This window comes from Pteronotus mesoamericanus, unplaced genomic scaffold (assembly GCF_021234165.1).
Source record: "Pteronotus mesoamericanus isolate MK-2021 breed Mesoamerican mustached bat unplaced genomic scaffold, CSHL_Meso_final scaffold_85, whole genome shotgun sequence".
In the NCBI taxonomy this organism is placed as follows: Eukaryota; Metazoa; Chordata; class Mammalia; order Chiroptera; family Mormoopidae; genus Pteronotus; species Pteronotus mesoamericanus.
In genome coordinates, this window is record NW_026555329.1 from 22,572,636 (window position 1) to 22,599,879 (window position 27,244).

Below are 27,244 nucleotides of genomic sequence, written 5' to 3' on the forward strand. Positions count from 1 at the left end.
AGATTCAACCTTGAACTCTGCCACACACTAGCCGTGACCGTGGGTGGGTGACTTAAGCTGTCTGTGTCCTACTTTCTTTACCTTAAACTGGAAATAAAGGGACTGGACACCTGAAAGGTTTAGTCAGAATTAGGAGAGACCCGGCCTTGGCTGTGTATGGACGGTGTGTAAGCACACACTAAGTATCGTTCCTTGATATTGCCACTATTACAATTTTAAACTGTTCTCTATTAGAATATCTATATTCTTCTTTAAGCCTAACCCCCACCTAAGAAAACCAATAGATATTCAAGAATTCACAAAAGGAGACAACTGGTCCCCTCACTTTCATTCCTTGTCTGGGAAAATCCTAACCAAAAAAAATGTTCAGACATCGAAAATATAACATCACAGGGTAAGAACATACACATATACACATTTTAAGTGAACTTAAAGCTGGCATATCCTAAGAAATTCCATCTACTTCCTTTCAAGCCTATCTTCTGATTCTTTATCAGTACCATTAAAAACCATGACAATATCACATAAAGATTTTTAAATTAAAAGAGAAAAGCTGGCCCTCAGCACTGCTACTTAATTCTCTAAGCTGCCATCAAAGATGAAATGAGTTTCAAAGCACCTGACCCTGAATTAAGACATTAAGCTCTCCAGCACTATGAGATAAAATTCAAAGTCCACCTTTGGACATAAATCTAGTAAGATTACGGTTGCTTACACGTATTTCCACTTCAGGTGAAAATTATGTGTTAAAATCTAAATTCCCAGGTAAGCTTGTAAGTGGCAAGCAGCCACTTGAAAACTACCTTACTGTGCATGGTGCTTTCCTACTTTGAAATCTTCTTGCTGTTGACATTTGTAAATAAGGAAGTTGACCATAACAGCAGAAAAGAAGCAAACTAAAATTAAAGGGTTTCATCGCAACTGAACAAGCCATGCTACTCCCTCATCGATGTAAAAATGTAAAAATGAACACATCCCAAGCATCCTGCACCTTTGTTCTAAATATTTCAAGCTCCAACACTCGCCACACAGAGGATTTACTGTGCAGAGATTTCTAGAAGTATTAAAAGCGAAAGATTTGAGTACTGGTGATAACTTTCATTTCCACACGTAAATAGCAGACAAGTAAGACTATGTAAGGCAAAAATAGAAAGGCAAAAGAGGAACAAATAACCAAAATTGGTTCAGAGTTTAATAATTCTTTTTACTACAGGGTCATTTATTTCCATTAAAATATAACTCAGAAGTAAGGTTTCATTAGGGAGAGCTCACAATATTTTTATTAAAAAGAAATACAGTGTCATTTTGTGATCCGTTCCTCCAAGCTCCAACAATTTCTGTATTATTCTCTGATCTCCAGAGCAGTTGAACTCTGAGTTTAAAGAGTACTTAGGGTCCTGGCCAAGTGGCTCAGTTGATTGGAATGTCATTCTATACACAAAAGGTTGCAGGTTCAATTCCTGGTCAGGGCACATACCTATGTTGTGGATTCGATCCCTAGTTGGGGCATGTGTGGAAGATAATCGATGTATGTGTGTCTCTCAGTCTCTCTCTCTCTCTCTCTCTCTCTCTCTCTCTCAATAAATATAGCCTTGAGTAAGGATTAATAAAAAGTAAAAACTAAAATTAAAAAAAGCCTTCTTGGGAAATGAAAACCACAATGCAGAGGTAGACTGTTTCTAAGAGATGCCATAAACAAACCCTTGTGTCCCACAAGCAGGGTTACTGGGGTCCAAAGCCATTACGTGGTGTTATAGACTGAATTGTGCCCCCTATAATCCATTTGTTAAAGTGCTAATCCCAGCACCTCAAAAGGTGACTGTATTTGAAGACAAGAATGTTTCAGAAGTAATTAAGTTAACAAGAGATCATTAGATTGGACCCTAATCCAGTAGGACTGGTGTCCTTAAAACAAAAGGAAATTTGGACACAGACAGGTGTGGAGGGAAGATGATGTGAAGACCTGGGAGAGAACGGCCACCTATAGGCCAAGGAGAGAGGCTTCAAACAGATCCTTCCCTTGTGGCTCCCAGTAAGAGGGCCTTGACTCTGAACCTATAGACTCCAGAACCATGAGATGATAAATTTCTGTTGTTTAAGCCTCCCAATCTGTGGCACTTTGTCACAGCCCTAGCAAACTAATATGGGTGACTTGCCTTTTATTGTGCAGCAATGAAGAACAAAATCAGAATCAAAACCCAGTTTTCCAGACTCCAATACCCATGGGACTTTCTGCACTGCCTTGCAACTCACTCTCTGTTTTCACTCAAAGTTCTCTCCCACAAAAATATGATACTTGCTCAACTTCTTAAAAACTATGCTAAATATATACTATTTAAACTGAATGTTTGTGAGCTATACTCCCACACTGCCAATGAGACATTGTCAAATAGATGTCTCATGAACTCAAAATGACTGAAGCCCAAATCAACTGCCCCTCAAAGCTAGCATGACACTGTTTTGATCTAAGAACATCAAGGTACAAAATGCAACCCCTTGGACAAGACATCCAACTCTCTGAGCCTCCATTCCATATTTATAATACAACTTCTATAAATAATATAAATTCTATTAAAAAGAAAACCTTCAAAGGACTAAGGTGAAGATCACATTGGAGAACAGCCCTTTAAAACTGTGAAGTGTTCAGAGCAATTCTCCAGCAGTCGCAGCCTATTTCTCCCTTTAGCATCATCTTTTTTACTCATTCAAAACCATTGATATTTCCCTCTCAAATCATTTATAACCAATAATTCATCTAGCTCTGACAATTTTTTCCCCACTTGTCATTTTTTTGTCACTGCCTTCTGATCCACTTGGTCCTCATAATTTCAAATCTATACTACTCTAAATGACTGATTTATCAGCTTTCAAGCTCCTTCTTATCTAATCTATATCATATCCCAATACCAGCTTTATCTTTCTAATATACTTAGTTCAAAAGCCTTCAGAGGCTCTCCGACCCACAAAAAAAAAGGTCCCAGCTATAGAGCCATCCTTGCATTCTATAGCAGAACTGAATCCCAGAGCCAGTTCCTAAGCTTATCTCAAAACTTACATGTGCCCAAGGGCCTTGCCTTATATCCAGCAATATAAACAGGTAGCTCACCAACAACCTCAGTAGACCCGACCTTCTTCTTTCCTTGACTTTCCCATTGATTGACCTAACTGTCACAACTGGATACAGTAATGTCATTATGAAATGTCTCTTGACAGACAGCACCAAACAGCAAGGTTTTTTCCAAGGTTAATTCCAGCACACACCGCTCCTGTTAGAGAGCATGCTTGCTACTCAGGTTCATTTTCCTCCTGCTTCTCTCCTGGCCCAGCATCTCTTTCCCACTCTCCCACTCCCTGACACGCAGGGTGTGCCTTAAGCAAATTCAACGGCACTCTTAACCTTGCCTCCTGCCATAGCTCAACTGGAACTCACGGCTCCCTCTCAGCCAGCAGTTTCCAATCTCATCAGACCCGATATCCTCTCTATATAACAAACACTTTATAAGGATGCTGTACTAGAATGAAGTGAAATTTATAGATCATAGGGTCTGTGTGCACACATAATTTCAAATATTTATACATAGAATTTCAAGTATACATCTATACATCAATGAAATGTAAAAGAGAAACAAAAAAATAATTTATAATAAAATGATGTATTTAAAAGCATAAATAGTCAGGCGCTGGAAATCATAATAAAGAGGGGTGCTCCCATCTGTACAGAGAACCAGCATGAACACAACCACTCCAAATTCAGACTGTTTGAGAGTGTTGCATTAGTGACTTAAATAGTGCAAGAAGCACTGCCATTAACTAAGTAATTTTTCAAAATGGTAAACAAATTTTAGTGAAGTTTTAAATAAAATAAAATACAATTTTCCTTTGATTTACACTGCAGTTGTACCCCTAGAAAATTTGGTATATATTAGATGTGTGCAGAGTACATTTTGGATTTATAATAGTTGGCTAGGAGCCTAAGGCAAATATAAACAGGTTTTCACTTGAATGACTCCTCAGTAGGACATTCAAAAGGCTTATGGGACATAAAACAGTTGTTCACTGTATCCAGGCAGGGGCTGAGAAACTTTGTAAAGGGCCAGACAGTACATAGCTTAGGTTTCTGTGGACCATGCGCTCTGTCGCAACCACCTGATTCTAAGAAAGCAGCCACTGACAATACATAAATGAATAGGTTTCAAAGAAAAGTTTATTTTTAAAAACTGGCTGAGGGGCTCAGATTGTGGTTTCCCTACTTCCGTATTAGAGCGTCCTGCATATTGCTGAAGGTCCAGCTCCTACACACTAAATGCCAGTTGCACCATCCAATTATTGTGACGGTATCTTCCTTGGAGCAAGAGCCATCCCATCCTCCCATACCCAGCAAACGAGAACTCCTGACTATTCGCTGTACCTGAGCTTTCTGGTCTCAGCTCCTTCTACACCTCTCTGCAATGCAACGTTTTCTCAACCTACCCTTCACTGCTTATCTCTGTTTTGCTTAATTCAAGACCCAGCTGACACCTTACCTCTCCTGACTAATGGAGGAATTTCTTTAAAACTTACATTTTTTAGAAATGATTTGGCATTGAAATGTCCCCTAATACTATTTCTCAAATTATTTTCTATATGTTGTGTCTCCCACCTGGAAGGCAGGTTCCTTGAGGGCAGAATCTCTGTCTAACACTGGGTCATATGTACATAGGCTGTAGCTGAATGATTTTGCTTAAGTCACACAATAAATATTATGATTGTCATGCTAGATGTTGGGAATATAGCAGTGAATGATCAGACAAGGTCCCTGATCTCACTGAGATTATATACTAGTAGAGAGGAGTGAAAGTAATTATCTTCAGATGCCAATAAGAACTATAAAGAAAATAAGGTGGTGACATGGTGAGTAAAAAAAGAGTAAGATGATGGTCAGCTGATATTTTAGATGCAACAATCAAAGGAAATCTGTGTGAAAAGAAAACAGTTGACACCTGGCCAATGAGAAGAGCTGGAGGAGAGCATTCCAACCTTGAGGAAGAGCATGCGTACAATCCCTGACGCAGGAAATCCTGCAGCATGTTTGGGGAAAAACAGGTCATATAATGCTTGAAACTGAGGCTTTCAAGGAAGAAGTGATATAACATGATTTTGGTTTTTAAAAACATTGCATTGACTGCAGAGTAGAGAAGGGACAATAGGAAGGAAAAGGTGACACGGAGAGCACAATCAGAAGCTAGTACAGAAGTCCAAGCAGGAACTGAGCATCTGCGGAACTGGAGGGGGCAGCGGAGACAGACAGAGTAGGCAGACTTGAGCTGTGCCTTAGTGACGTGACGCACAGGACTCCTTCATGGGCCAGACCTGTGGGGGCGGGGGGGACACGGGGTGCTGCTATGACTCGTATTGGACAAAAGTGATGTGAGTGATAGTAGGCAGAGGGACCATGAGTTCCGTTTGAATGTGTTAAGTATGAGATAACTGTTACACATTGATTGATTTTTCAAAGTTGAACCAGCTTTGAATTCCTGGAATAAACCTCATTGGGTAGGGAAATATTATCCTTTTTATGCATTACTGGATTCAAGAGGAAAGGCCAGGTAATGGATGTATGAGAATGTAGACAAAGACAAGGTCTTAGCTAAAGAGAGGCATGTATAGGTCATCAGTGTATAGTTGCTATTTAAACTCATGAAATAATAAAATCATATTGAAAATGGTGCTGATTAGAGAAAAGAAGGCCCCTTCCCTGTCCCAAAATTCCCTAATATTTAGAAAAGAAACCAGCACAAGAAAAAGAGAAAAAGCTGCCTATATGGAAAATCTGGTATCACAGAGGATGATGATTCAACCATTTATGAACTGCTAGAAACTTTGCTAAATTAAGGAGAAGCATCTCTTTGATCTGGTAATACAGAGGCCACTGATTCACTTTAGAATATCCTCAACTAAATAGGAATTACAGAAACTGAAGTGGTATGAAAAAGAGAATGAAAGGTAAAAAAGTGAAAACAGACTTTCAAAAATAATGTAACTCATAAAAATAATTGTGGAAAACAATCAGACCAGTAATAGGCTACATTTAGTTTATCTATGCCTTAGTAACACTACTGCAGTAAATCACTGATATTTATACCTCACTGTAGATCAGCAGAACAAGTGGCTATGTTCCTTCGGTGCAAAAAAAAAAACCCTGAAGTTTTATGTCAAGATAATTGGTACTGTTAAAGATGTAATAGAGGGAAAGCTCCTAGTGCTAAAAGTTCTAAAACTAAGCTTCAAAGTTCCTGCTAATAAAAGAATATATGTTATTATCTTGGAGTAGAGCTACTATGCAGGAAGCAATAAAGCAAAATCTAGAACAATTGTACTTAATAAAAATTTAAAAACATATATGTAACAACAACATTGTAAAAGGAATTTTTAGAAAAATGTCAGAATAGAAGAAACTATGACATAAATGATCCTAATATAGAAAGAGTATCTCTAAATCAACAAGAAAAATCCATATAAAATATAGTGAAGGATAAAACGAAGAAATCAAGAAAGAATAAAATGAATAATAAGATAGTATGATCCATTTTTAAGGACTTTCCTTGAAAGTCATGCATGTAGAGTAATGCTAGATTAATATGCGCTTTAGGAGTTCTACAAGTAAAATCAGACAAATGAAGTTCCTCAGAGAGTGATCATGTCATCAGTAACACACAGCAGTCTGTGTCTTTTTCACACCTGAGTATGCAGCAGGGTGGTCTTACTTTATTTAGCATGACTTGATACGATTGTAACAGGTACTGATCCTTAAATTCCAGTGTACACATTCCAATAAGAGACAGAACCATATAATTTAGAAACTCAGCATATTCAGAGGTGCAATGGTATTTAAATCGTGATGGTCAACACACAAATAACAGAGAAGAGAAAATGCCTACCTTCCCTGATCGCTGTAAAAGGTGTACCTTCTTCTTCCTGCAGCCTGATCACTTTCAGGGCCACCAACTTCCCGTTAACCCTGGAAGAAACAAAAGAGAAAGTGAGAAGCAAATCCATGAAAATCTGTTCCTGTTACGGTTCTAATTTTCTTCATTACAATTTATATTTTTGCACTGCAAATGTCAGTGACTCAATTATGCCGCCACGAAAGATTAACTTCAGTAAGTCTGGGAATTCTGCATCATCCCCATAAATATTCACACTTTAAATACTCACATTTTAAATACTCCCTTGCATAGTCCAAAATTTAACTGAAGTTTTTCTGTGATTCACTCAATGTTCCTTCCAGAATGAAACCAGTACTTAACAAAATCACCATGCTCTGTCAGTTACTCTTAGATTAATTAAAAATCAAGTAGTCAAAATAATGTTGTTTCTCCAACAGCACTTTTGTTTCTTTGGTTGAAATGTCTTCATCTTAAATCCTAAACTGAGATCATTCAACCCCCAAAGACAGAAACCTGGCACTCAGCCTTCCCCTCTTCCATCTTCTCTTCCTTCCTCCCTCCCTCTCTCTCCCCTCTTTCCTCCCTCTCTTTCCTCCCTTTTTCACAATTATTTTCTTAATAGGGCATCCTGAAATTATATTTGGTCTGACTGTGTTTTATAATACAGTGTATCATCAAAATAAAAGTTATGAATAGTTCACTGTTGCAAGGTTACACAAGACCTATCCAAAGCAGATGGCTCTTCCAGATGCATCCTGTGTGTGTATCAGCTCCAATTAAAAGTAAGAATGCGCTAGGCAGACAGCTTTCTATCCAGTCAATTCCATTAACAAAGACATGTCTACCTATATGAGTCCTCTAGGTGAATGCTCTACTTTCTACCTTTAAGGGGCCTAGAAGAATCTCTTGTTAATTAAATTAGGTAAAACATGCACACATTAAAAGTTCTATAAAAGATACAAGAAGGCATTTGATGCGAAGTTTATCTCCCTGCCACACCCTCTCTCAGCCACCCAGCTCCCATCCTCTAGGCCACCAGTTGCCATTGTTCATAAACACACACACACACACACACACACACACACACACACACACACACTGAGGGGTGGGCAAAAGTAGGTTTACAGTTGTTCCTATGGAAAATAATACAATAATAAATAATACAAGAATAAACTCTGTTTTGCATACTTACAACTAAAAACCTACTTTTGGCCACCCATATACATATACACACACAAAAAAACACACATACACATAGAATACATACACACACATATATAAATGGTAGCATGCCATACAGAATACACTGCATATAGTTTTTATCATTTAATACATATTTTGGCAACTTCCTCCTAAATTCATAGGCACATTCCCAATTTTTTGTTACTAAAACAATGAAGCAATAAATATTCCTGGACATGTAATTTCATCTATGTAAAAATACATCTGTAAATTCCTAAAAGTGAAATTGCAAGATCAAAATGTATGTGCATTTTTAAATTCTAATTCTGATGAATACTGGAAAATGATCCTGCGCAGCCTGTACCAATTTACGCTTCCTACGGCAAACGACAAGCACCTCCGTTCCCCCTTCACCTGCACTATGCCAATTTGATAGATGAGAAATGGTTTTTCATTGCTATTTAAATTGCAACCAAAGTGAGGTCATGAAACTAGCAGAGGAAAACTGAGTCTGAAATAAAGAATTTGAACGTCTCTTTTTTAAGAACTGAATCCACATGGTCTGTTTTTGCTCAAAAAACGGCCGCAGACACGAAACTCGCAAGGCCAAGGAATGTATCACAGCCCAGCCATCCGAGCGGCATTCCTCATTAAACTGATTGCTGAAATGCATTACTGGTTACAGTAATCAAATAAGGATATCTGATTATAAGGCTCCACAATGTGCCGTCTACAATGTGTTTATTTTTCCTTGTGTTTCAGCTGGAAGGTCAGACCAGCTGCTTTTCTGCCCTGCAGTTCTCCACTCTGAATACATTACTTCAACATTCTAATCCTGATAGGTGCCCAGGTGCAGGCAGAACATTACTATGCACATGAGGTTCCACTGGAGACTGTACCTGTGCTCCTCACTTCGTCCTTTAGGACTAAGGAGACCTTCGGTGGGGCCTGAGGCTGGGATGCAGTCAGTGTTGACATCTGCACCGGTTTTTCTTAGCCTAGTTGAGCTCATCACTCGCTCCCTGAGGAAGCAGTAACTGATTCCAGGAACTGCTTGGAATTTTCCCCTCATTTACTGATATTTTCCCCTCACCCATAAACACGCACGCACACACATAACCTTCTCCCCACAAAGCTTTCCCTCTTCCCTTGAGACCCTTAACTTATATGCAGCATGAACTGAATCCCGGGATACAAGGAAGTCATGTTTTTGAAGGTTATATACTTAAAGCACACTCCAGACCATGAAGCTATGATGGTCCTGGAACATACCGAAAGGAGATAAACCTTCCCAAAACTCACTTTTTACACACAACTAGAAATGGAACACCTTCAAGTAATCTCATAGACTAAAGGGCGTTATTTTTGTTGTGGAAAAAAATTTGGAACATACTTACCATGATAATTGTAAAAGAACAAGATGCAGGCCAATGGGATTCTGATTCTGAGGCGTAATTCTCCATGAATTAAACCTTCAAGTATTAATTTCTTGGTTACAATAATCATAACAGTTAGAGACACTGAGACTTTGCTTACATCATAGGAAACTAACATTTCCTTAGGATTTATACTAGACTATTAGCTCCAGGGGCAAAGGAAGTTTTCCTGTTTTGTTAACTGTTATGTGCCCAGTGCCTAAAACTGCCTGGTATAGAGTAGACTCTCAAAACATTTTATTGAAAGAATATTAATAATAACATACTGAAATCTCCTTCCTTATATCTGCAAGATAACTCAAGAATGAAGAATATCGCTCAACATCACTAATCATCAGGGAAATACAAATCAAAACCACATGACATATCACCTCATACCTGAGAGAATGGCTGTTACTAAGGAGACAAGAGACAAAGGGTGCTAGGGAGGACATGGTGAAAAAGGAACCTTTAGACATTGTTAGTGGGAAAATTGGTCCAACCACTATGGAAAACAATATGGAAGTTCCTCAAAAAATTCAAAATAGATCTATGATATGATTTAGCAATCTTCACTTCAGGGTACATTTCCAAAGGAAATGAAAGGATTTTGAAAAGATATATGCACTCTCACATTTCTTATAGCATTACTCACAGTAGCCAAGATATAGAAACAACCCAAATACCCATCAACAAATGAATGGATAAAAAAAGAAGTGGCACACATACGCATAGGATATTATTCAGCCGTGAGAAAGGAAGATACCCTCCTGTACGCAAAAACACGGATGGACCTTGAACATAATACGCTAAGTGAGATAAGTCAGAGAAACACAAGCACTGTATAATTTCACTTATGTAAAATCTAAAAAATTTAAACATATTTAAAAAAAGAAAGTAAAATGGTAGTGAGCAGGATATGGGGGGGGAGGGGTGGTGACAGAGAACAGGGATGGTTTTTATGGGCACACACTTGTAATGAGTAGTATACAAGCCATAGAGGTCTATTGCACAGTATAGTGAACATAGACAATGACATTGTACTGTAAATATATAATGTAATAAATATCACTACATCAGCAATCATATTGCAATAGATAAATGTATCAGAGTAACATGTTCTACATCCTAAAATTGTGCAAAGTTACATGTCAAATTTCTTCAATTAAAAAAATCATTGCTTTCAAAAATTTCAGAAATCTCGAATATTTATGAAGCGTTCACATCTTTCATGTTTGGTTTAAATGCTCATTTTATTTTTTCAAATTAAAGACACAGTTTCTCTGTTTTTGATGCATGCAGGTATGGAAATTTTTCATTTCCTTAAAGTTTTATTATTTAGAATGCCTTGTTAATTATCTTTTTGCATCTAACAGACTTGTTTCAAAATTCTCACTATCATTTAACTGTATAAGCCCAGATCACTGTATCTTCCCTTTTCTCTTAACTACTTCAATGGTTTCCCATTAAGAATCATATTGATTATCGAGTTGCTCTTTAACCTAAAAGTCACTGTGACTTTCTCTTTTCTTAATCGGTTTTCTCTACATGTCTAGACACTCACCAACTACTGAATCACTCAGCTCTAAAATCACTGGCTCCACTTTTGGAAAAGATACCTTTGAAAAAACATTACGAATTTTCTAACATTCACTCTTTGGTGCGTATATTTTTTAAAACTTTAGTATAGGCTGAAATAATTGAAATTCTAAGTTACTACTCTAACAAAATGTCAGTTCTTGAAGATATCTAAGGGTGACAGCTGTCATTCTGTGAAAAACAAACTAAACATTGTATCTAATAATTACCTGTGGGTTTAAACTATTTTATTAACGATTCAAAACATATGCTTCAAACACTGATTTAAGTCTTTAGAATAATTACAAAATTCAAATTGAATCAATAAATTAGAGCTGTTTACAGGAAAACATTGTCAACTCCTCTTTAACAAATCTTATTAATTAAATCAAAAGCTAATGAACAGAAGGCAATCAAGACTTGATTGGCAATGGATACATAAATCAGGTAAATAACGTGGTTAAAAATAAACTCTTTAAATTGTGCTAATATTACCACAGAATATTCTGTTGGAGATAATTGTCAGGTTAGTGTCTGGTTGCTCTAAACTATATAGGGGGCCATTTTAATTTCAAAGATCCTTCTCTATTCTCTAGTTGCTCCAACAACTACCATTCCCAGTCTGGTCTCACTGTGAAGCTCATTTCAGTCCCAAGGATGAGTGACTCACTGTTCTAGTCTGCCCATCAAATCGGACAAGCTGTCGAGTGCAGCAGGAGGCAGAGCTGGGGGAACGCCCACGCCTGCATGGAGCTATCCACGCACAAAGGCACGGGGACATTGGGTGGCCCAGCAGAGCCATGCTGGAGTGGAGCCAGCTTTCTAATCACAAACGCAGATTCCTGCCAACTTCAGATCTCTAGCCACAGGTCTATGTGCCCTAAGTCTGTAAATAAGACAACAGTCTTGTGAAAGCAACGCTTTGAATATGAACCGCCTACTCATTTTTTCATGCATTTCTTCATTTGTTCAGACATTTTGTGAAACATATAAAGGAAAATGCCTCAGTTAGTTCAGGGTACATTTTCCAGGTTCAAAAGGTGATGCACAAAGAGAATTTCGTTACAGGCAAGCAATTCTCACACGAAAGACTGAAGAGTTTCCATTTTATTAGTTACCTGAAATTAATAGGATAACTTAGTATAATAAAACAAAATTACAAATGCTATCCAGGTCATCTTTGAAAATAGTGTCCGTGTGCTAACACCTAGAACAAATTATGTCTAGAGGATATAAAGGAAATTAAGGCAATATACCTGAAAGAAATTTAATATACTCTGGGAAATTTAATATATTCTCCCTCACGCTTCCATTATGATTTTGCCTCAAGAGAAACTGCTAAGGAAAATAATACTGAGTTCAGGCAAATACAATGCTTTTGTTTCCTTACTGTACTGGCTTAGAAGAAAATGTAGATTATTATTAGGGGAGTTACAATGACGAGAAGGAGTATATCAAGGACAATATTTTGGGCCGTATTTGTAAGTTTTTAGCAAAGTCATAAAATATTTGAAATGTCTTACTAATAGTACCTCTTTGAATAATTCCCTGTTAAGACACAAGTTAAAATGCTAACAATATTGTATCACCTACATACTTCAAAAAATTAAAAACTAAGTATTCATGGCCTTGCTCTCGCTGTCTAAATTCAATTTTAATTCACATGTAATGAGAAATTATTTCAGTACTACTTAACCTTTGCTATTCTGAAATATTCTAATGGTGCTATTATACTTTATTCTCAAAAAATAAATAAGAATTTCAAGGTAAGTTGTCAGTAATTAACCTCATCCTAATCGTTATCAAAATACTATAGAGACAAGTAGAAGAAGACTAATATTCTTTCTGTTAAATTTTTTGACAAAACCCAAAGATTAATAAGAGAAAAGTGTAATGCCTCTTTATTAGGAGGTAAACAACAGGACAAAAAGTCTGAGGATTTAACACAATGAAAAAAGGGTGTGTTCAAACTACTATTACATATAAAAGAAATGATGACTACTAAATCATCATCATTATCAATGTCTTAAGTGTACAAACTCATAATACTTTGAAAAATAACATTAGAGGGACATTATAATGATCATAGGAAAAAACAGAATTATGTACATTTCAACAATTTTAAACCAGCCATGTTTGCACCTTTCCAAAAATCTGTCAAGAGAGAATTTGAGAGTCATTACCATGCAAACAAAAAGATCCTTTCTGGCCTGTTTGTCTCTCTTGGCCCTCTCACTGCCTGGAAATAAGTAGCCCCTCAAAAGTCCCTGACAGGATTTCTGTCATTCACACTTCCCTAAAATACCCCCCAAATGATTTAGTTCTTCATTATACGGAGCCAAAAATTGCTTCCTGCAACTTCTACTCTCTGATTCAAGGTCTGACTCCACAAAAACTAAACTAAATGTTCTTCCACAAGACAGACTTTCCCTTAATTAAATGTTAATATCCTGCCTCTCATTCAACAAATATTTGTTCAGAGATGATGATTCTGTGCTTGGAGTTAAGAATGAACAACACAGACACGGTCCCTGCCCGTACATCTCACCAAGGAGACAGACATATGGCTCATAACTACAAAAATGGCAGAAACACATGGAAGTGGGGCAGGAGGCTCCCGCTCATCAAAGATGGGACAATTTGAGCATCACTAAAATAAAAGCAGTGATAGACAGGTATCAGGTGTGCTTAAGTCCATAAGTTTATAATGAGACTTAAAAAAATCATCAGTTATACTTGGAGGGTATTATGGAATCATCTCATTAGTTTAAAAACTGTTAAATCTACAAAATATGTTAAGCATTTACCTTTCCTTTCATACATTTTCATATCTCAGTGTAACCAGGTTGTTGACATGTGGAAGTTTCTCTTTATAGATGCATTGCATGTAACAAATGAAGAAGAGATGATAGAATTTGAATAACACTATTTTGATAACCATAATGATTTAATGGATTAGTAAAAATTGCTAAAATCACACACACACAAAAAACCCTATCAGATATCATGTGCCTCTTGATGGAAGCACGCATCACCCCCAGAATAAATCCAAATTGAATCTGACCAAGTCTATATCTAACTATTTATTTTAAAGAGATAGGGCAAATGTTAAATAACATTATTGGGATACATCAGAAAAATCCAAACAGCAGGTAATTCTTCATTTGGGAGAAATTAATATGTCTCAATAAATAAATTTCATGAAAAATGGAGGGGAACTCATAAATTAAAAGAGAGAAATCAACTAATTGCAATGTATAAATACATTTATATCTTTACTCCAACAGTATATTTTGACAGTAGCTATGTGTATAATTGATGATATAAAGAAACTGTTAAATTTTTTAGATGTGATAATGGTATTGCAGTTATGTGTTTTAAAATAGAGTTCTTATCTTTTAAAAAATAAATGTACCATGAAATAACATAATGTTTGGGGTTTGTTTCAAAATAATTGGGGGAACAAATATAGATAAAACTACCATTTATGGGGTATCAATGTTTGAAATCGTATGATGGGTTCATGGGAATTTATTATAGCTATGTTCTCTACTAATTTTCCATAACAAGTTCTATAAATTTTTAAAAATACCTATTATGACTTGGGATAAAACTATAATGTGCTATTAAAAATATAAAGAACCTATTTTAGATCAAACAGTTAACAAAGAGTTCTATGAAAATATAACGTTTAAGCTGAGAGAAGACATAAGAGTAAGCAAAGAACATTCCAGGCAGAAGAAACAACCTGTACAAAAGCCCAGAAGCAGAGAACACGATGTGTTAAACCCAAATATAAAAAGGAAAGAGTGGCTGGACTCGGTGGCCAGGAGCAGGTTAGGGGGTGCAAACAGAGAGAGGGACAGGAGAGCCTGATCACACAGATCCTGAAGGGCCACGGAAAGGACTGATAAAACCCGCGGGGGCATCTTAAGAAAGGCAATGGCATGATCATACTAAGCATCTGCAGTTCACTCGCCATGGCATAAAGAATGGCCTGGAGGACAGAGCAGTGGGAGGAGGGGGAGGCCAGGGAGCTGTCCCAGGGGCCTCAGAGACAGACGGTGGCCACCACGAACCAGGGTGCTGGAGAGAGAGCAATGGGGAAGAGGAGAAGGACATTCTGCAGGCAGAAAGCAACGTGCTGTGAGAATACATCGGACTGGTGTAAAGAAAGGTGGAAAGGATGACTCCTCACTTCAGGATCTGGATGGATGCAGGTACCATTTATCATTTAATATTTGAGAGTTGAGAAAAACTAAAGAAGAAGAGATTTAGACCAAGGGCACCAAGAGTCCTGGGTGGGAGGATCCAAGTCTGAGAACATCCAAATGGAGATGTAAAGGGAGCATTGGTATTTATGGCTTTGGCTCACAGTACAAAAATCTAGGCCAGGTATAAAAATTTGAGTCCCTTGGAAGCCTTCAAGGGAAGTAATAACCTCAAAAGAGAGCCAGTTTTCTGTTAAGGCAAGAGTAAAATAAACAATCAGAAAGAGGTAGAGAATGTATAATTTGTCGATCAGAGAATACTGTTCTAGATTCAGAAAATAAGGAAAGAGTCTGAAGGAGAGGGAAAAAGTTCAGGAGGCATAGTGAGAAATATGGGGGTGAGGTCTGAGACACATGGCTGATCACGCAGCTTTATACCTTGGGTAGTACTGGGGTGAAGAGCGATGTGAGGCGGACCATGCTGCCAGCCTCTCAGAAGCAGGTGGAATAGAGGCTGCTGTGTGGCTGCTGCTCAGTGCAGCTGCCCTTGTGTGAATTAGGCAAGACGTGAAGAGAGATGGCGTCGTGCAACGGCGTACCTCTCCCTTACCAATCAGAACATAACCAGGAACGTTAACTGGTCGTAGGCAGTTAGACAGGAGCAGAGCAAGGAAGATGAGCCAGGTACAGACAACCATCAGGGAAGAAAGCCTCGGGTGGCTGGCAAAGGGCAAAACTGGGAAAACAAGGACCTGGACCGCAGGGTAACCTTCCTTCCCCTAGTATGTGACTGGTTGTGGGGTTTAGACCCCTTGACCTTTTGTATGGCTGATCATGCAGTTTGGACCCTCCCCTGACCTTTCTTCCTCTGGCAAATTGTGAGTCATGTGGTAAGACACCCTTAGAGGGACCCCTTAAGCATTAAGCCCCCAGAAAAATGAGGTTCTGACCCAAATCAAATACATATAGTGTCAGTTCTGTTTCAGCTCCAGGCTCAGAAAGGCAACAAAATCAGACAAAGGGACACCACAGCTGACATCAGGACCAGCTGCATTGACTAATGGCCCTGCCCTGGCACCAATCAATCAGTGGAGACCACGACCCTGAAAGGACGCACCTTGAAAGCTGATGAATAGTCTATTGAGATTGTCCCCTGGGACCTCTCCTAAAATCCCCACCCTGAAAAGCCCTTAGGACAGAGGACCCCGCTTGCTCTCCCTCTCAGGAGCTTGCCCACACCTTTTCTGTTTCCCTCTCTTCCCCACAAGGAACGTTCTCTTTCCCCTTCTCTCTCCTGGGCTCCAAGAGTTCCTTCTTTTGCCACTGTAACTTCTTTCCTGAGCCCATTTCTTCCACAGCTCACTTCTTCTACCTCTGTGACTTTCTAAATAAACTTTCTCTTATAGTTTGAGTCTGGGTTCTGAATTCTTTCTTAGCCAGAATTCAAATACCAAGGTTGTTGAACCAAGGTCTGGTCTGACTCCACTGGTCTAACACCTGGTGCTGTTCTCACCACCAACAAATGTACATTTGATCAACAAGCAGATACACAATATCTACAGTGTTCTGCTAGTCTACTACCTTAACAATCTGACCAGAAAAAGGAATTAAGGTTATTTAGGCATGAGGTAATTTTTTATGAACTCCTAGGGACACTCATTTGCTTTCTAACGACACAGAAATCATCAGAATGACAATCTGTCCTGAAATTTTCCACTGAACGAGGGGGAATAAGAAGCGCATGCAGAGGAAAGGTCAGACCATTTCCCCTGGCTCTGGTTCACAGAATCTATTTTCTTCTGTGAATATTCGGACATCTCAAGGCTGCAAATGCCTCTCCCATTTTTCACAGCTCCTCAAAGACTGAGAGTGATAGGACAACAACAAATCCCAATTTCTTTAAAATCCTGTGAAATGGTCTTCTCAGGTCTTAAATGAGAACTCCTTAGAGGACCATGTGCTATTAAACGTCCTAAGACAGCTGATAATTTAATTCACTCCTGTATTTGTTCTGTAATTCAGTACCAGAAGCTATGTCTCCTTAGTAGCAACGATGTAAGCAAAACAGAAGGCAAGTAATTGCACTTGTTCTCTATCACCTTTCTACCCAATTAACATCTTTTGTGTGTAAACCTCAAATCTGAGGTTTTCCTGGATTTCCAGTGCTTCCTCTCTTTCCATCACTGAGCTGAATTGTACTGCAGTTATCTAGTCTAATGTTTGGTTTTAAGAGACTTTTATTATCCATTTTGATACATTAGCCTTCCAGAGTTTTAGGGCAATGGATTATATGCTTCTTGATATCCTTCTGGAATACCTCCAGATGCAAGGAACCATTCTGGGTAGAGCAAATGGTCACATGCATACAGACTCCAAGGAAATTACTTGCCAAAGAAGAAATAAAACAGGATCAAACTAAAAGGTATGAATAACATAGGTAATTTTATTTTTAAAAATAAGACAAAGTTACCCAAGACAAAGAATATTAACATATCAAGAGAAGGCACAAAACATGGAAAAGATGCCAGGATATAACATATCAAGAGAAGGCACAAAACATGGAAAAGATGCCAATTAGATTAATGGGTGTGCTCCTGGAATTACTAGAGAAGGGCCATGTTTATTTCATGAAATGCAAGGGTTTCATACAAAATAAATAGAATATCTATTATGAGTTTTCACAGATTGATATTGCACATGGAGGCATTTGAAACTTACTGTGTTAATTAGTTCTAAAAGCTTATCTATAACATACAACAGTTTATATCCTTAAATACACAACACCCTAAATATACAAGCCCTCATATGCACTGAAAACTTAAGAATGAAAGGATGGTGTAAAGATAAAGAAAAACAGAAGTTGGGGTTGGGTTGTTTTGGGGGTTTTTTTCCATTTTTCCCTAGTCTCACTTTCAAGCACACTTGTTTGGAGAAACATATTGCTGTGGTCCCTGAAAAGGCTGCTTTACATTTCCAGGGAAATCACGTTTTCTCCTTCTGAGGTCAAGTTGCCACTTCAGATAGATTTTTATCTTCAGTAGCTTTTTTCCCTGTAGAAAATGCCTCACAAAAGCAAAAAGAAAGGAATGGATGTATTTCTGGATGATATTATTTTTTCCCTATCTTAGGTTACTTATTACAATCCCCAACTTAACAATGGTTCAACTTACAATTTTTTTACTTTATGATACTGCAAATATATGCATTCAGTACAACTCATACTTCAAATTTTGAATTTTGATCTTTTCCCAAGCTAGTTATTTGTGATACAATAGCTCTTTTCTGATGCTGGGAAGCACCAACAAGATGATTTTGCCCAACTATAGGCTAATATAAGTGTTCTCAGCACATTTAAAGTACACTAGGCTAAGCAGTGATGTTTGCAGGTTAGGTGTATTAAATGCATTTTCAACTTTCCATATATTCTACCTATGATGAGTTTATCAGGATGTAATACCATCAAAAGTTGAGAAGCATCAAGATTTTTCTGCCAAATTCTTAAATACACTATCTCAAACTGGATCTAAAAATAAAAATCAAATATACTCATTCATAGTTTTCTTTTTAAAACACCTAACTACAGCATCACAATCAGAGTGAGTCAAACATGAGCTGGGATTAAAGAAAAGACAATAAAGTCTGATGTTCAACCTTAGAGCATTTCAAGCTTCCCAGTCAAAGATAAGTTTAAATGATGATGGTCCCATTCCTCTCAGAGTCATAAATGATCCCCTTTTTCTAGTAGAGGCACACATGTTCAGTGTCATAAGAGAGAAGTCAAGCTTCTACTCAGGAAAAAAACATCTCCAAGAAGTTAAATGAGATGCACCAGAAAGCACATCACTGATTGACCACGAGGCTTTGCGCAGTCCCCAAATACTCATTGCCAAGTGCTGTTAACCACAGAGATCTTGCATTTGCCATTCAAACATAGGCTTACAAAATTAAATGAAGTTTGGAACAGCAGGACAAAACAATTAAAGCAGCCCTGGAGAGCCATTAAGTCAGGGGTATTCAGAGTTCAGACTGTTCTCAACCCAATTCTAATAAAGATACACATGCACGCACACACTTCAGGTTTATATTATAATCGGGATAGAAAGCTAGTATTTTCTTTTTTGGGGTTTGGCTGCAAAGGCCCATGAAGAACCAAAAATAAAATTATTATAAATGCACAGTACCTTGATTAAAGGACCAGGAGACATATCAAGTAATGAGTATTATGAGGATTTTTCACTTTCTCCAATAAAAATATATTACTTTCATAATTATAGAAAATGTCATTATTAAATACCTTTAAAATGAAATTAAAAAAATAAAGCAAGGCCAAATTTATCTAGTTTCATTTGTCTTTTATGACAAAAAGGATTGGAGAACAATGCTAGGGGATCATGAATTACCTACATCTAAAAGATCAAACACTAAAATAAACCGCTTTATAGACAAGCATTAAAGGAGTCAATTAAATATAAAGTTGGAAACAAGCTACCAACACATGTTGAAGATCAGGTTTTATATTAATCAGCTCTTTACTAATATGTAAATTAATTTAAAGTATAAAGAAAGATCTTCATAAAAACTATATATAACTGGTATGATAAAAACTGTACTAGTATTACTATTTCTAAAATGTAGCAATAGAGCCAGAGTACATACGAATTAGCCTAATTCGGAATGAAATGGTTTTATACACAGCCAATAATTTAGAATCAAAGTAGCTGTCCTTCAGTCAGTAAGTCAAAAGTAGCACTTAGTAAGGTGTGTTGAACACCCCTATTGTTAAAGTACCTACAGTATGGCAGGCCCTGGGCCACAGCGTTATTTTCAGTCTCATTTAATCCCTGTAAATCCTCTATGTGATCGATACTATTATGATCTCCACTTTATTAAGAAATAGAGGCACACATCTAATGACTAGAAGTGGTAAGTCCACAGTTTGGACCTAGGAAGTCTGACTCATAAATTCTCTGTGTGGCAGCAATAATTACAATGTAAAACACAGAGAAAGGTCTATGGTCCACATGAGCATACGGGTCCTTCCTTCAACAGAGGAGCTCTGCTTACACTTATGATCAAATTAATTACTCTCAAAGCAGTGCCATTGTTTCTTAATAATGTTTTAGAAATTTCAAAGTAAATCAATATATTTTAGAATGGATTAATAAGTCTTATCCTAATTATAAAAGAATATATATACTTATCGAAGAATAGTTGAAAAATACAGAAAGTTTTTTAAATTTTATTTTAATTTATTTTTTCAAATACATTTGTCTCTGCCTACCCCACACCACTTTCCCAGAAAGTTTTTATATCAGTAATGATCCCACTATTCAGAGGGAAATTCCTTCAACATGTATGTTTCTTCTAGAGTTTTTTATGTGTAGATTTTTCTTAATGGTATCCTACTTTAATACTTGGTTATTTACTTTTTCCTTCTGGCTTAACAATATGCGTATACTCACTAGATGGGCTGAAATAAGAACCCAGGGAAGCATCAAGTTGAAACAACCTCATACTTCCCTTCTAAGGAAAGTGGCCCCGGTATATATTTCTTTCTAAAAATGTTGTGACTCCTGCACTTTAATTTATTGGTGAAAGCAACCCTATGAGCCAAATAATAGAAGCCTGTATGGACCTGGCAGTCACACGGGGGACAGGAGCTACGGGGCAGCTCCTCTGAGGTGCCCTGGCCAGAATTAGATTAATGGGTGTGCTCCATACCCAGAGATGGAGGACAACCAGTCAAACAGTCTCCAGGACAGGCACACTATAAACTGAGATACGTGACTTTAGACTTGGAAGAAGTGAAACCCACGCGATCCAAATGTCAGTGGAAGAACAAACTTCCTATATTCCATTCCGAATCTCTATTCCCAGGGACCATCTGTCAAAGTCTCTTCTCCTCACACTTAAAGAGCCTAATCAAAGTGTTTCTAAACATTTCCCCCAGTTAACTCTTAGTTAACATTTATTCGTTAAGCATCTATTAACAGTACTGTGACAGGTACTGAAGAAAAATATATATAAGGCTGACCATTGAACAACATGAGTTTGAACTACATAGTCTTAAAAAAAATTCGGTAACATTAAAATCTAGCTTAATAAGAAATCTAATTCCCATTCAGTGAGAAGACAACATGTAGCCACTTTGAGGAGGAACCATGTTGTATGGCTTTTCCTTGTAAGGAATGGCTTCGGGGAGTCTGGCTTCAATAAACACTGCATGCTGTAGCTGTTTACTGGTGTAGGCAAACATGGACTAAACCAGTAAACAGCCACAGAAAGGGGAGATTACATCAGCTTTCCCTGTTAGAACAATTTCTGTAATTAAGAAATCACAAAAGTCAGCTTTCCTAAATGTTTCTCCTTTGTGTGTGTCAATCACGCCCATCATTAACAGAAAGCCGCCTAATACGATTTTCATTTAAGTTCAAAAGGAGTGTTGGAGGAGTAAAGTCACTGACTTCGGGGCCAACATTTACTGAAGAGCATCTAGGTAGTTGCTCAGTTTTCACCTAAAAAGAGGAATGAAGACAACTGCCATCGCGCTTCTCCAGTGGAGCAGATGGGAAATTGTCAGCAGCCATCCCACTGAGGAATTCTTCCATAACAGCACCGTAAATATGAATCCAGGTCCAGAAAATAACTGAGACTTCAGCTGTATAATAGCTATGTTATAACGAGTTTTTTATAAATGAGTAGCATATCTGTAAATCAGATAAACTGAATACCAATATCTAAACTTTCTATGTCAAATATCTATAGATAGGATATTTAGTTACTTAGTAACTATCATTTTTCTTTTTTCTAAGATTTTATTTATACTCTTTTCTTATTAAAAATTGAATGTATATAAATACAAAATTACTATAAATCTAATATCCTGTGTCCATGGTAGATAAACACCTTTGTCTGGTTATTACACATAGGATTACTTTTCCTTTTTCTGTTTTGTTTTTAAATACACAAATTTTTAAAGAAAAGGCATTCCTTATTTTCTTATTTTTACCACAATCTTAAAAATCCAGACCACTAATTAGTCAGGTAAAATTCAGATTATGAATTTCAGAAAGGGAGAAAAACAAGATTAATCATGGGTCAGATAAGCATGTGCTACAAAACTCATTCATTTTCAGTGACTAAGGAGAAAGTACGGCTGAATTATAGAGGATATTTTTCAAAAACAGGGAGATCTACTTATCTCAATAAATGGAATGGCTCCAATTCTAAAGCACAGTAGAAAATTACAGATGAGAGGTAGAGACGCCCAAGTTTTCATTGCTGCTCCGTTACTACTCAGGTGTATAAACTTAGCCCATCGTTCAACCTGTCAACTCTGTGTTTTCTTTTTTGTATATATATGTGGGAATGCGTATGTTCATGCATTGCATAAATACACACAACACGAGAGTTTTTGAAAAGTAGCAAGGGAAATATATATATCTGTACAGGCTGACCATTAAGTGGTTCCTAATATTTTTTGTATTTAGAGATCTGACCATGTCAGCTTCAACAGTTGCATTTTTGATGAAGAATAATCCACATAACCATTTTTATTAGACAAAATAAGCTTAAATACATTTGTTCTCCCCACGTCTTATTAATTAAACAAGCCCTTTTTCTTAAACATGTATGTCAGTGGTAAATTAGCTCAGGTCACATTAACCATCAGAAAAATGATTTATAAATTAATTAAGTCATCTAAAAGTTTGTGTGAATATGTACAAATAACATAAATGTACCTGCTTAACTACAAATACCTAAGGAAATGGCTAAAAATAAGAACAAAGACTGTGAAAATTTGGCAAGACTTTCTAACAGCTGATCAGGTAGAGACAATCACTTAATTTAAATTCGAAGGCTTAAAAACATTCACAGTCAGTGGTGGGCATATGCTTTGCGTGGGGAGCTGACTTACTCAAAAACCTATTTCAAAGAATTTTATTTTTTAACATACTGTTCTTGCTGTAATATTAGATATCAGTCCCTCCATTAATTATGAGAAGGATAAAAGGGTTGTAATTGCGCTGGAAGATCAGGAGTTATGTTTGCCATATGAGTGGAATAAAAAGGTAGGAAGAGAAATGGGTGCCACCAAATCTTGGGCTGAGGTGCACAATGAAAAGGCAGCCATGGAATGAAACCTTGTCCAAAACCAACGCACGCGACAGAAGGGAAAGGGGGACAACGTGTGTTCTAGTTCATTCAGGCACCTACCACAGGGAAAGGCACAAATCCCCTGGGTGAAACAGAGGGGAAACAGCTATGATGTCACTGTGTGGTGGCCTAGAACAGCAGAGAATATGAATGATAAACAACTAAAGAGAAGTTATGGTACTGGTACGGTAAAGGAAATAGGAGAATCATGGGAGCAACTAGTTATGTACCCTCAGAGTCGATTGTTAACAAAAGGGTAGACAATAGATTTTCATTTCAAATTTCAATTTTTTTCCAAAAAAAAAAGAGAAAGGAAATAAAAATTATAAGTCAGCTCTCTAGTTGGAATTGACTGGGCCTGAACCTTGTCTCTGTCCCTTAGCTGTGTGATCATAGACAAGCTACTCAAACTTTATGGGCCTGTTTCTCAATCTGTAAAATGGGAAACAGTCTTCTTTCAAAGATTTTTCTAGGATTGTTATTAGAAATAAATAAAAAAGTAATAGCTGATATTCATTGACCATGTACTATATGCAAGGCAATGTTCTAAACCCTCTAAAAATATTCATTTGTGTATATTCCTCATGACTATATGAAATCAATCTATTACTAACCCTATTTTTATAGGTGAAAGAAATGAAGCTTAACCCCATGTTCAATGAATTTCAACTTTATTTCATAACCCTAAATTGCAAAGAGAAAGGTAGCACCAAGAAAAGAAAAGATTCACAAAAATTGATACTGTTATTTAAAAAATCACAACTAGTATCAATGGAGTAAAGGGAGCCAAGAAGAGAAATCAATGTTCTACACAGAGATAAGGGAGGAACTGAATTTTTAAAGAACACAAATAAAGAGAGAAGAAAGATTTCAGAAGGAAAATATTCTTATAGGTCTAAGTCCTAAATGAGATGAAGCTGGCAATAAAGGCAGCTACTTTAGATCTATACATTATCAGAACAAGAAAAGGGGAGACCAATTATTTGCCACATATGAAATAAGTTCAAGTGACAGAGGAAACAGCCCCTTAGACTTCTACATCAAGGTCGCATACTCCAAGTGTTTCCCTCAGTCATTTTCTCTCTCTCTTTTTATTGACTCCTTTGTTATAATTTATGCCATGCTCACTTCTTTCCCATTTAGTTTAAAAGTAAAACAAACAAACAAAAAAATCTCTGCCCTTTCTTCTTGTTCTTTCCATCCCTGCCTCACTTCTCAAAGTAATAGCTCGCATTTCAGCCTCCACTTTCAACCTCCCTTTTTCTCTCTTCAAGCCAAAGCAAGTAGGTTGCTTTCCCCACCGATCCTGTACACATGCTCTTAGGAAAAACCTTCCTAATTGCAAATTTAATGGATTCTTTTGGGGCGCGTCTGATCTGACCTTGCTGAACACGATCTCATCACCCACACTCCTCTGCAGCTCTCCCCTCCTTGGTATGTGCCTGGCTTTCTTGGTATCTCTCCAGCAGTCCGTCCCATCTTTGGTTCTTTGTCCAATTTGAAGTACTTGTGTTGTTATTTCATCTCTTCTATTTCACCCCGAGATAAGATATATTCTATTTTAATTTAAAAATCCTCTGTGCTTTCCTTTGGGCACAGTCCCAGGTGCCCTCAACCCTCCAGAGCTTAATGCTGAAACTTTCCCAGAAACATGAAGTCAAACCTAGTTAAACCTAGTCCATCGCCTTCCCATTAGGAATTCAGCTTCCTCTGGGATGCCCAATAGGGCTCCTTTGTTAGATTTATTTGGTTTCTTAGCATCTCCACTTTTCTGTTCTTTCCCCTAAGAGGTTTCATCAGAAGCACAACAAAAGCCTTTCGTTCCTTTTCTGCTTCCTTGGGGGCTTTTTCCTCTGTCTACCTGTGCTGGCTGCTAAGCTGCTTCCGAATTCACTCTTGTCTCACCCATCAAGCCAATTAGGAATGACTTCTATCTTCTCTGTTGAGTTAAAACAGGGCTTTCAACTGTTAACCAAAGTACCTAGTGTTTACAATTTTCTACTCAGGCAATGCTGGTAGATCTGCAGGACCATTGATTTAAATCCCTTAAAACAGAGATAATTGAAAACACAGCAATCCCAAAGAGACCATTTTGAACTAGAGGCAGAATTATCTTTTAAATTTTCAAAGAATTTGTTTATACAGGGAAAAAGATGTCTGATCAACTACTGAGCATGAAAAATGTGTCATGCCTTAAATGTTTAAAATGATTTCTTTTCTGAGATTTTTTAAAATTCAGATATTTTTCTGGCTGGAAGGCAGTGTTTGTTTTATCTCCTCCATTTTCAGATTTTACTGACATGACTACTTATCACTCTTGAGCCCAATGATGAGAAAAGCAAGAGCCTAAAGTTGAACTTCCTGAGGAACTCAAGGGTACCTAGGGAAAGAATCAGATCAAACCCAATTCCTTTTCTTGTCTGACCCTGCCCTACCAGGGTCTCGTATTCCTCAAAAGTGTCCCAGTTCACAAGGTCTACAATCCAATCTAGTACTTGATTACTCTATGCAATTGGTAGCCCTAGATTTTTCAGCAACATGCCGTCTCCCCATTGTGACAATTGTTCCTACTGGCATAGTACACTTCCTTTGCATGCATCAATGCTAAACAGGCTCCAAGAATTTGACTAAAACTCACTGACGCTGTAACCTATCAGATTGGAGCTCTAATAGCACCTGATTTCACCCAAGTCCCAGTTTATTCATTAATTCCTGCTTCAAATTTCCAGCATTTACACCACCTTAAATGACTCTATCATTTATGTTATGAAAAGCAAGGGATCTAAGTCGGTCAGTATATTAACATCTATCCTGTTTGTATCTTTTCTATTCATTGTATTTGTCCTTTTCTGCCCTCTTTTTCTGCCTCCACAGATTTATTTCTAACTGATCTAAGTCCCCTCTCAAATAACACTACATTGCTTCATGTGTAGCACAGATACCTTATTACAGAGTATTCTAAATTCCAATCACCCATCCCTTGTGACAATGCTGTCATTGATTCCACTTATCAATATACTGTAATAACCCAATACATTGTCACTATTATTGTTTTAAATAAAGTTTGCTTTTAGATCAGCTAAGAAAAAGAAAAGATTTTCTTTTATTTGCATTTATTCCTTCTTTGACATTCTTCTTTCTTTATGTCGATCCAAGTTTCTAAACTATATAATCTTCCTTTTGCCTGAAGAACTCTTCTTTGTATTTCTTACAGGGCAAGTCTACCAGCAATGAGTTCACTTGGTTGGAGGTTTTTTTTTTCCCCCTGAGAAAGTTTTTATTCCTTCTTTACTTTTGAAGGATATTTATTGATATAGAGTTCTAGATTCATGATTTTTAAAAAGTATTTAAGTATTCCACTCCACTCTTTTCTGGCTTGCTTGGATTCTGATGAGAAGTCTGAATTCTTTTTTTTGGTGGGGGGCAGTGACACTGTTTAACAAAATTGTACAGGTTTCTGGCGTATGATTGCACAACACATCATCGGTACATTGTATTGTGTGTTTACCACCCCAAGTCACGTGTCCTTCACCATCTATCCCCCATTAACCCGTGTCTACCTCCTCCTACCTCCCTCTCATGGAGAATCACCACTGTTGTCCGTGTTCATCCGGTGTAATTCTTATCCTCGTTCCTTTACAGGTAAAGTATTTTTTCTTCTAGTTTCATTCAAGATTTTCTGTTTTTCTGCAGTGGGAATACCATATGCCTAGGTGTAGACATTCATATGTATATGTGTGTGCTTATATATGTATTTATATATAGCCTAAATGGT

The 27,244-nt window shown here is 37.3% G+C and overlaps 1 protein-coding gene across 2 annotated transcripts in view; it reads right to left on the reverse strand.

The window, feature by feature from the left end:
- CDK14 (cyclin dependent kinase 14) overlaps positions 1 to 27,244 on the reverse strand; it is a 537,382-nt gene that overhangs the window by 362,376 nt on the left and 147,762 nt on the right. For both annotated transcript variants that reach the window (XM_054564177.1, XM_054564178.1), the window contains one exon: positions 6,918 to 6,997. In XM_054564177.1, the coding sequence (XP_054420152.1) occupies positions 6,918 to 6,997 (80 nt within the window). The remainder of the gene's footprint in view (positions 1 to 6,917; positions 6,998 to 27,244) is intronic.